At 41.4% G+C, this 12,013-nt stretch overlaps 1 protein-coding gene across 1 annotated transcript in view; it reads left to right on the top strand.

Annotated features, from left to right (window-relative positions):
- Positions 1–2,525, top strand: part of TMEM131 (transmembrane protein 131) — a 93,657-nt gene extending 91,132 nt beyond the window's left edge. The window contains exon 41 of the mRNA XM_017818448.1: positions 1,499–2,525. Within this exon, the coding sequence (XP_017673937.1) occupies positions 1,499–1,795 (297 nt within the window). The 3' untranslated portion in view covers positions 1,796–2,525. The remainder of the gene's footprint in view (positions 1–1,498) is intronic.
- Positions 2,526–12,013: the final 9,488 nt, after the last annotated feature.

Here is a 12,013-nt window from a genome sequence, read left to right as displayed (position 1 = left end):
GTAATACACTGTCACCCTGATTTGGCTCAGTTTCTCAGTGACATCAGAGTCCTAATGACATTGGCTGGGTTAACCCCCGAGTAATGCTCAAAGCTCCTGTCCAGCCCTTGGTAGCAAATTCTGTGAGGACCCTTTGATATTGTGTTAGCATCCAACCCATATCAGGTATGATTAGATTGAGCCTATCTTCTTCATTCTAGGGGAGAGAATAAAAACCTGAAATGAAGAAATTTTCAGAGTCTACCTTGTTTTGTTTCCTAAAGAGATTTTAATTTAAATCTCCAGATGCAGGGAACACTGATACTGGTTAACCTTTAGTGTGTGTTTTCTAGAGGCGGAGATCTTGGGAAGGGGTGCCCTATCTCTCCACCTAGTGAATCCAAACATAAGGATGTTTGTACCTTAACAGCAGTTACTCAACAAGTCCACTGCCTTTGGGATGTATCAAGTTTACTGTATATTTGCAAATTGAATTTACAGCATATGTACATTAAATCTGTTGACACTGAGATATGTGGTGTGCTAAGCCTACATGTGGCAGGTTCTCTGCTAATATTAGCATGAAAGTTATGCTAGCCTTTCCCATCTCCGTCTTTGGCTGCTTCTGGGTATCACTTTCCCCCACACCACAGGTTAGGTTCCTCTGCTTGTTGCTTGCTACTGTTTGGCCTTTAATAAAGCAGTTGACAGAACCTGGGCCTTGTTCCTTCCTGCATGTATTCTCTAGGCTTTCTGTACCTGTCCTATGCATCCCAAATGCGTTTGTGACATGATGCAGCACACCTGCATCTGCACCGTGACCACATCAGAGGCTTCCAAGTGTCTTGAGCCAGGACAAACTTACTGAACTCAGTGATAAATGGCTAGGTCTCCTATCCCTTCTCCCCTCATCTGGAAAAGTTTTGGATGGGGGGGGAAGTATATACTGGGAATATGGGGGAGGTACACACGGCTGTATGGGGCTGAACACAGGTAGGTTCATCCAAAACAGAAATGTCTGAATACAGGGAGATAAGTTTGCAAACAGCTGGAAAAGAAAAAAAAAAAAATCATAAAAGGACTTTGCTGTTCCCTTCCATTGCAACTTGAATTTCTTGGTTTTTCAAGACTTGAACCATGTTTATCTACCTCATTCTAACTAGGTTGTTTAAGCTTGAGTGTTCTGGCCCTTGTGTGTTTAAAGCTTGAATACTTATAGTGCTTAAATTAGCAATGGTATGGGGATGTAAAAGTTCAAATGAAAACAGCCTAAAAGCCTATGATGGAATTGCACTCTGCAGGGAAGCTCCCAAATGTGTTCAGTTACATCGTAGTGCGGTTCCTGTGGGAAAGCTCTCCTAAAGGGAGTTCAGAACTCCATGTTGCAGGGAAGACAGGAGGGGTTCCAGAGCAGGCTTGCTGCTGCTGCTGCTCAGATACTTTTCTTTAGGGGAGCTGTAAACAAGGTGAAAATAGAGGTTACCAAACTGCTACTTACCTGGCTCTGTCTTTACTGCAGTCAATCCTTGGCAACCCCAGTGGCCTGTGGTCCACCACTCCGTTCAGCAGTTCCATTTGGTCAAGTAACCTCAACAGTGGCCTTCCTTTCACCACTCCAACAAACGCGTTGTCAGGCATCGATCTCATGGGTAGTGAAAACTCCTCTGCTGCTCCTCCGCCACCTGCTGCTGCCACCGTTGCCAATCCTGCTGAAGACATGGGACAGACCTACAATCCTTGGAGAATTTGGAGCCCAACGATTGGAAGAAGAAGTTCAGATCCTTGGTCTAATTCACACTATCCTCACGAAAACTAAAGTTAAGTAAAAGGAAAGAACTCTTATACAGGTCACGATACAATTCTGAATGCAAATTTTTGAAACATCATTTTCAGGCCGTTGCTGGTCATTGCTTCCCCCCCCACACTCCCCCTGTCAGTCATGCTTTCATCATTTGCTCCTTTCTAAAGTCTGTCCTGCAATATGGTAGTGTGAGATTGCAGATAAGCTTGAAAAAGTCTGGGTGTGGTCACAAATCCCAACTACAGCTGAAACCTGTAAATATGAACAGTTTCACTGGTTTCATATTTTACCATCTGCCATCTTTAGGAAACAATTTGAACTATAAAATGGTCCTGGCATGCAATACTTTTATGAAAAGTACTGGTTTGGTTTTTTAAATTTTTTCCAGTGTTATCCTCCAAGTTCTAATTTAAAATCAAAAAGCACTTTGTGCTAAAATGCAGAGTATTTTTTTAAAATAAGGCTTTGTTAACACAGGTTGTAAGAATGTAAAAAGGAAAAAAAATCAACAAAAAATACCAACAAATCCAACACAAAACCTTAAGAGCAAAGTGGCTGAATGTAAGAGCATTCTGTTGAGACTGTAATACACTTTGTGCTGTTTGTACATTTGTAAACCTGAATGCATTTTTAAGTTGAACTGAAATGCACACAGCCAAGACTTGTGGAAGAAACAAGATACCTTGTGCATTTCTTACAGATACAACTTTGGGTTGTACTTTAAAATAAATACCGCTTTTTTCAAGATTTGTGTGCTATAGCTCTGTTCCTCACATGTTTTCTGGACTTGTGCGTGCATGACTCTACTTGGTGTTGCCTTTAGGCCAAAATCTACTGTGCACAGGGCCTGCGTTTCCAGAAACTTCCCTGCAGAGGGGACCTGGCTTCTCAACAGCGTGAGTTTGTATCATAGCAGGGAATAGAAACTCTTCAAGGTTACACAGTGCCATGCTCTTGAAAATCCACTGGATAGCAAAAACCTGGAAAAATGTCTGTGCTGTTTTGAGTTTCCAGTTATGAGGCATAATAGCAGCTGCTGCTGTTTATGTTACGCCCATACCTTTATAACACTGTTCATGCATAGGTCTGAACAAGACATTGCTATTCTTAGATATAATTTATCTGTCCCTTTAAGGTGCCTGTTTCCTTTCATTAACAGTAGGGCAAGCCCCAGTGACTGCGTATATTCCTCTGAGCTAAAGCCAAGTAAAAATGAACCCTTCCATTACCAGAAAGAATTAAGAGACTAACAACATAAAATTACTCATGACTCAGTGGCTCTGCTTAAAATTTACAGCAGCAGATTTTTATCAGAATCCATCCTTCAAAAGAGTAAGAACAGTATATTTTAATTAATATTGCTTGTAGCATAAAGGTTTTGTATGCAATAAAATGAATGTCTTATTTATTTAACCAAGTGAGCCCTTTTCCAGTTTGCATTATGTAAACAAAATCTCTACAACTGTCAGACTGCTGGCTTCTTGCTGCTACCAGCAGAAGCTTGAAGATAAAGATCTCTCAAATAAGAACCTGCTGGAACTCCTTTGTTCTTAAAATTTGGGTATTTCTAGAGCCATGCAAGGTCACGAAATGTTCCACTTGGATTTGTATGCAATTTCCTTCTGAGTAACTGAGTCTCCTACTGCATGAAAATAAAGGGAAAATAAAGAATTAGTAGTTAAGCTCCTGACATGCCAAGGCCTGCTTCTCTGTAAATGGAACTTGGGAAGATAACTAGCAATAACTTCAAGGTGAAAGGAGCTGCTTAAGGTCATGTGCCACTTCTTTCCCAGCAGGTGTTTGCATTGGGTTTGATTCTGTGGAGGGTAGAAGCAGAAATGGATTCTGAGATACTAATAGTCTGCAGTGGTTTAATTAGGGAGGACAGGAAACAAAAATTCTGGTTTAAAACTCCTTTTGAACAAGACAAGGCAAAACACAAGTTACTTAGACTTCCCCCCAAAAAAACTGTGAGACATTGCCTTGTGATATTGCAAGTAACCTCATCCACCATTAGAATATTCTTAGTTCTTGTTTTGGAAGAGCTTCCCCTTGAGCACCAATTAAACATTAAGTTCTGGGGTGAAACCACCTGAACTACCAATATCTTTGACACACAGTTTTCAGTTTCCTAAGAGAGGAAAAAGCATGTCTTTCTCCCAAAGAAAATATCCAAGGCCTAAAAACCTCCTGAGTGTCCTATTTTCCTTCTCCAGGGTTATTTTGGAAAGCACTTTTACTTTCTTATGCCTAGTTACAGAAAGCAAAAGAGCTGCCTTAAAATGACAATTGTCACTGACAGAATTTAGGTGAAATAAAGTCTGGGTGGGCAAAAGGTTGGTATAACTAAAGAAACCTCTGAGGTGGTAAGTACATGTCCAAGATGGCTTTTGCTGCCTTCTCCTGAGGTATGTACTCACCAGCTTTTATGGTATGGTCACTCTTTACATGCGTTGAAAACTCATATTAAGAGGGGGTGAGGTGGTAATGAGACAGAAGCATCCACAATCAGAATAATAGGACAGAGCTCGTATGATGGGGTAAAAATAAAATAAAATTATATTTTTGACAAAGCATATGCAAAGTCTTACATAAAAATCTGGATGGGGTTGAAAACATGGCAGCATCCTGGGAGGACAACCTGAATACAGGGAGATCTAAGGTCAAAAGCTTGAAAGCAAAGGTGACTGTTCTCACAGGCAGAATGAAGAAAACAGAAGCTCAGACATGAGGGAAGTTCCGTCTGGAGTAAAAAAAAAAACAGAGGAAAAAACACCTCAGAGTGCTCAGAAGACAGACTGTCCTGGACACCAGGGAGCTAACAGCGCTTAGGATAATTTAAACATTTCTTCAGAGTAGAATCAGGGCCAAACTGCCATGAGTCAACTCTACTCTTCCAGACCTGGAAGCTACTGAGAGTGCAAAGTTCCCAGCAAGGAAGAGAAGCAATTACTGTTAATTTTGGTGATTATTTTGGTGCTTCTAAAGAGCAATTCTATTCTGCTAACATTAAGAAATAGACATTAAAAGCCTGAAAAGTTTCTGGCCTGTTACTAAAACCAGGAAGCCTGAGGTAGGTATGGCCCTAACGTGAAATCAGTTTAATTACAATGAGCTGTATTTCCAGAAGTTCTTGAAAGGCATTAGAGATTTTGTTAAAGTGTAAGACTATATCAGAATGGGATATAAAATTCCAGTCAAAGAAAAGTTAGTGTTTGTTTCACAGATGCAGACACTTGGAATGAAACAATATGGCAATGAGCAGGTCTGGGTCCGGCCCTGGCCACAGCTCTGTCAACAGTGGTACATAATGTAGCTTGGCCACTGCCCTGTAAGAGAAACACCAAACTAGGGAAAACTCTAGGAGGATCTAGGATGCAGAATGTGAGTAAACAGCAGGTTCTCACCACTGGAGCATCATGGTGAAATTGTACTGAAATCATCCACTGCACTTTAGCTGACAATGACCTGTGCCTGACTAAATGAGAAGTAAAATTAAGAGTGCTCAAAGTAAGAAGCTCTCTGTCACTGAAACCATTTCACCCAGAGTGATGTTTTCACACTAAATACAGCTTTGAGTGGGCATTGTCTGTTTCCCCAAACTGTAATTATGAGGAAGTTTTCTGAGCTCCAGTGTTTCAGCCTCATGAAACCATGACAATTTCAGCTGAGTCAGTTCATTAGAAGAGAGCCACATGCTGGGATTGAAAATAACCCAGCTTCTGCTGCATGGTTGGTGCAGCTGGAAGAGTGTCCAGTCACCTCATGTTAAACAGGTTCTGCTTCAAAACTGAGTCTTTTGCCCAGTGCTTGTTTATATCTGACACCACTGAAGGACAGGCTTTATGCTCAACTGGTGTTTTAGTCACATAAATACTAAAGGAGTCTTCAAGATGACTGGATCAGCACACTCTTCAGCAGCCCTCCAAACACAACAGCTAACCATGCTTACTGCTGCTAGTGAGCTGTGTTATCTAGCAGCAAGCAGAGCATGACTTTTTTAATGTGTGTATACATATATATATATATAAAAGAAAAAATCAAATATCCAGAAAGCAAAGCCCCAAGCATCTGTGGGAGCCAGAGAAAATATAATGAAATACTAGCCTAAACTCTGGGAAACTAATAAAAATTAGGCATCTTAAGAAGCAATGAAAACCCTAATATCACTATATTTGCTGAAACACAAGGACTGGCATAAACAAAACGTTTTGTTCTTTTTTTTTTAACCAAGAAAAATGCAGAAAGCAGAAGGAAATGCCAATAAAGAATTTATGGCCCCCTAATAAAATCCCCTTGAGGTGTTTCTGTCAAGCTGGAATCTCCAGTGGTCCTTCAGGAAGGACCTGTATCTGAGACTGGATTTTGCTCTCTATGTGCCCATTGTGAAGCAAATATTTGAGTCAGTGTCATTAATACTGTGGGACCTTCAAGGGTTACACTGACTCTCTCCTGAAATTTTACAAGTTAACACTCAAGTAGTCCTTGAGTGGCAGCAGCGAGTGGCATGTCCTAACACTGCAGTAATGGGATTCACATGGGACTCTTGCAAGCTGTGAAAAATCACAGTTCAGCTCCTTGCCCTAAACAAGATGGGTTCTGGAGCCTGGCGTTCTACAAGAGACAAAAGATACTGGCTGGGAAGGGCATGAAGGGGGTGAGGTGAGTGGAGAGATAATTCTAGAAAAGAGGTACAGACTGCCCATTTTATAATTCTGGGGCTAATAAAATATTCCCAAGGAGGGGGGGGGAACAATCCAAACCAACCAAACAAAAAACAACAGAACAAAAAAAAGGCACCCCAAAAACCACCACAACCAGTTACCTATTCTGATAAGTTTCCTGAGTGTTTTTAGTACGGGTCCATGGCAGGACAAAATCACTTGTTTTAGCTTAGTTCCAAGGAACTGGCTGGGAAGCACATGCACTGGGAAAGGAGCACCTGGAGCAGCTTCTGCCTCTCCCAGGATCACTCAGTGGCACATTCTGGAGTTGCTGTCACGGAAGACAAGACTCCCTGAGAGAGGACATTAACCTGCTTTACGGCACTGTAGAAGACAACAGAGGCTCGGGAGGATGGCTCATTGCCTCTCGAGGGAAATACACAGAAGCTGGAATCAGGAGACTATAATGCTCCTTCACCATATGCATAGACTATAATGCTTTCTGGAAGGGGAAAGGACTTTCAGCCCCTTCAGCTTTACATTGCCATCCTCCTGCTATACCTTGTCCTTATCAACAGTTGAGGATTTTTCTGACCTAAATGGTTCTATGATTCTATGTTTCTATAAGAGATGATTCCTTTCTCTGAAGCAGCTGAACGCAACAGTTTAAAGAAATACTCCAAAAGGATAAGTCATCACAGCTAAAATATCCATGCTACAACAGTCAGCACAACTGAATATCTAATGATTATGCAGAGTTTAATTTCAGATGTGCAAATATGGGAGCTTGGCCACTGGCTAAGTTGAAACCATGGTTCCAGGTACGTGGAACGAGAATGAGCCATAATGTGTACTGACTTAGTGCCCTTACATCCATCAACTGTATGCAAAAATCCATGTGGTGCAGTTATTAGGACAATAAAAACTGCATATTGCTTAAGTCAGCAGGTTCAGCACCAGAAAGCATCAGAAAATAGATGATATTTGTCCTGGGTTTGTACTTCAATGGAGCCTCCTTGTGAAAAGTCACCGATTTGGTCTATACAGCAATATTAACTCGTGAGGAAAAAAAGGCTTTCAGGAACTCTGATTAAATCGGCACACTGGAAAACACTTCCCCCAACTCAATAAATTTGAGTAATGCCATTTCTTCCCTTTGCAGAGTGAAGAATGAGTTTCCTGCTATTTGGATAAACAGCACCCCTCTGTGGCTACAAACAGCATTCTGGCCGTCACAGCAGTGCCTGCTGGCCTTACGATTTCCGCTACGGCTTTTCCTGACACCTAGAAAACAAAATCCCAGCTATAGCAGTAACATTTTGCTTTAATACATTGTGCTTTGGGAAAATTAACACTCCTTTCCCCACCTCCAGACTATACAGCTACCATTGCTCAACAGGAATGCGCTAAAAGTCCTAAACCAAGAGGAACTGGAAAGTTCTTGCAGTTCAATAGGGAAAGTCCACAAATTGGGGAACAGTCAGTCATACCAGACTTTTACTCCTCTTCAAGCATAGTTTCACAACATGCTAGACAAGCCTAATGCAATAAAACTAGGTATTCCTGTATTTATTTTAATATTTCTTTCATCAAACCTTCTAAAATGAACCACTATTCTACATGCTTTCAGTATCTCTTTTTCTGTATCTGCTCACGTAACAAAATTAGTTCTCCAATATTGAATCTTTAACTGTGATATTCTGTACATGTTCAAGACACTCAGCTCTTCCAATTCACACAGGACATTTTTACAACTCATTTCTACACCTGTACTTAAGAAATTTTATGTGGTTATTTTGTATTTTTGTTCAAATCTCCAAACACATGCATTGGCTCTCTCCTGCTCTCTTTCCATCCACTTTATCCATGTGAAAGGCCTTTGCTGAGCTGTTTTCCGGGGTTCAGCATCCTCTCTCCTTAAGAGTATTTCAGTTCTTATTGTTTGTGCTGTCCCACTAACTGGTTTCAATCCCAAAGCTCTGCTGCAGCCCTGCTCTCTTCCAGGTTGCATCGGGAGCCCTGTGGAAGATTCCCTCATAGTTGAGGAGCTGGTGATCTCAGGCGGTTCCTGCCCACTGACCTCTCACAAGCACAGTAGTGGCCACTGCACCACCAGCAGATGAGGAGTCTGCCTCCATTCCCTGAATTACTGCTGAGCTGATGAACCTTCTCAGAGGAAATGAGCTGGGACTGAGGAACACAAGCCAGATGAATTTTTAGCAGCACTGCCATGTTGCCACTCAATAATTAAGCATTCTACTGGCTGGTATTTCTCAGTAAGTTTTATTCTAGTTCCTGCCATCAGCCATGTCTCACAGGTATGAACAAAGTTATCCACTTCCAGAGACTACTCCCACATAGGTATTGTAAAGCCTTATTATTCATACAGAGATTCACTTATTTTGAAGAACTAGAAGTTTCATGAAAATACTCTAACAAGAAACTGAGAAAAGTCGAAGAAACTCCTCTTCAGCCACTTGCCTACAGACTTTGAAGTTGTGGATATGGCCACAGCATTTTTAGGAACACATTCACTCATACAACTTAAAGTTTGATTGAAAATGTAAGTTCATGTGCTTTAACTGGAAGTCCTGACAAGCTTATGGGAAATTTGGTCAAAACACAATGTGAAGAATGTGGAATAAAATACCATGGTTAGAAGAAAAAAGTGGGGCAGGAATAGCACTGAATGAGAAAGTTCTGATGTCAGAAAAAAAATACAGGAAATCCCATCAGGACTGTATCCTATTGTAGCTAATGAATGCTATTGCAGACCTGATGGATGTCTCTCAAAACACCTAGGCTAGACCCCCTCATGTTTGTTACAAACCTAAAACATTAAGGTCATTTCACCAACATTTTCAGAGCATTTCTATAGCAGCACAGTCTCCAGGATTTCAATGTTAGATGCCAGTGCCATCATCTGCCCAATACCAACATTAGTTGGTGGCAATTTAATCACCTAAAAAAAAATTATTTCAATCTTGCTCTTCAGAACTTCTCAAACTTGCACTTCCCCAAAGAAAACAGCTGGCACTGCTGTGGGACCACTCTGGACATGTGGGATGGATGCCCTGGCCTGGCCAGCCAGGCAGGGATGTTGTAGGTGGGAATATGTGGGTGGATGCAGGTAGAAGGGGGTGAGCAGAAGGCCCCTGGCTGGGTCACCGTGCTCCCAAACCTCCTGCATGTGCCTGCTCACATGGGCCCCCGGGAGTTTCCTACAATGAACAGTGTTACAGCCATTCCTAGTGTCGGGAAGGTATGGAATACCCACCAGGCCTCCTGCCTGCAGGCACAGCTGGGGTGTGGCTTGAAAGGTTGATGCAGTCCTGCGTGATTGTGTCGATGTAAATCCCTCTCATTACTTACATGATCACCGGTTAATCACGCTGCAAATAAACTGACAAACCGCATCCATCCCGAGTTGCAACGGGGAAAATGTTTCATGAGCTGGGAGCAGAAAGTCTGCCTGACACTTAATGTGAGAAAGAGGTTGCTGTTAAGTTGTGCTCTCCCCTTCATAGCCTAAAAGTCTTGTCATTCATTAGGAAGAGCTATTTTAAACAAACCTAGATCCAGCTGGCAACAATACATAGATCCAAAATTTCTGAAGTGGGTCTTAGACATGTTTAAGAATTCACAAACTGAAAAAGGCTGAAAAAGCTTAACCTTGGTCACCAAAATTACCTACAGTTTCTTCTGATGATGACTCTTTTCTTTGCTATTTCTTGTGGTACCTTTCTTTGGTTTCTATCATCTCATGCATTTTTTATGTTTCATCTATTAAGATTTCCTCTGCTAGAGTCCATGTTTCAAAGTCTAAGACAGGACATTTGCGACATCAGGTAAGACTTTCTGAAGGGCTATCATTGTGCCAGGGCTTTAACTCCTGCCTGAAGGCTGTCCTACATCAAAAGTCACAGGAAAGAGATGGAGCTCTGGGTCATTTGCAACCCACGGACATGCACATGCCCTTCATACACCCACAGTTCCACAGGCTCACACTGGGTTTTTGGGAGAAATCTTTATGAAAACACATTCATCAGCTTCAAGGAAGTGACATTTTCTCTAATAGCTCAGAATGCCTTTTAAAGATGTTAAACTTTCAACCATTTTTTAAACATCTCTCCTTTTTAAATTAAAAAAGATCACCGGTAGATATTTTTTTGACACCAATTTAAAAATTCTGAAATGCATATACATCAACCCTTCCATCAGCGCTGCCTCCATACAATCCTAAACATCCACTGGTCAGATTATGTGACCAATACATCTGTTCTTGAACAAGCAGCAGTAACAGGTATTGAGGCCATGTTGCTGAGAACACAGCTGTGCTGGGCAGGGCAGGTCTCAAGGATGAAGGACCACTGCCTCCCTAAGATCCTGCTCTATGGTGAACTTGCCACTGGCTGCTGCATGAGATGAGCCCCAAAGAGGAGATACAAGGACTCCCTGAAACAACATCTCAACCTTGGCCATATTGATCATCATAACTGGTCTACTCTGGCCTCCAGTCAGGAGGTCTGGAGACACACCATCTATAACGCTGCTGCTTCCTTTGAGAAAGCACGCAGGATCACCATAGAAGAGAAAAGACAACACAGAAAGAATCGTGTCTTGCTGATACCACCTAAGGAGTCTCTGTTGTGCCTTTTGCAACCGGACTTGTCTATCTCGCATTGGCCTCTTTAGCCACCAACGCACATGTAGCAAATGTGGGTAGAGCCCTTCCCAAATCTTTGTTCGCGAAGCCCAGCCATGAATATATATGTACACACACACACAAAGACACATGCAGATGTATTTTTTATTTGCAATTTAGGAATTCCTACCTGTCAAGCATCTTCTCTTTCTGCATTTTGAATGAAAGCAGCATGGGTTTTTATCTTCTACTGTTTTTCTTTCTGTGTAACTAGAAAAACTAATTCATGGAGCTCCACCTGTGGTCCTCAGTCCTCTTTCACACAAATAAAATTGTATTTGGCAGTTCTCAAACACCCAGTGGCAACAGAATTACATTTTTATGTTCCATTCTTCACATTTTACAGAAATCAGAGCGCTCTGAATTATTGTGTTACACTATCATATAAATTTTACTTAACTTGAAATCAAAATGACAATCAACAATGACAACCTATCGCTGCTGAAAAACAGCCCAACTGCTAAAGCTGCTGGAGGGATGAGTTGGCTGAAGGGGAAGCAGCAGTACAGAAGGAATTCTATTAATGGAAGGAAGAGGGAAAAAACAGATAACAAAGCTCAGGAAGGCCTTAGAGAAGATTAATAGAGAAAGTATATAAAATTAGAAAGAAAAATACCTTATATTGGTTTTTTATTTAGCTGTTGCTGCTGAATGTGTAGCATGTGGGACAAACTGGTGCCTGACTTAACTACAGAAAACTGATAGCAGCTGTAAGTAACTACTTCCTGACTTGAACATCTGTGCAAAATGTCTCCCCACACAACTTGGCTTAATATATTCTGCAACAGATAAAAGAGTATCAAGTCAAGGAACCCGAAAGTGTTTATTTTCATTTACCACAAACACATTAAAAGTAAGACACCA

This window comes from Lepidothrix coronata, unplaced genomic scaffold (assembly GCF_001604755.1).
Source record: "Lepidothrix coronata isolate B3197 unplaced genomic scaffold, Lepidothrix_coronata-1.0 Scaffold68, whole genome shotgun sequence".
Classification (NCBI taxonomy): Eukaryota; Metazoa; Chordata; class Aves; order Passeriformes; family Pipridae; genus Lepidothrix; species Lepidothrix coronata.
The sequence above is the reverse complement of the archived record's forward strand: the minus strand, read 5'-3'. Positions and strand labels throughout refer to the sequence as shown.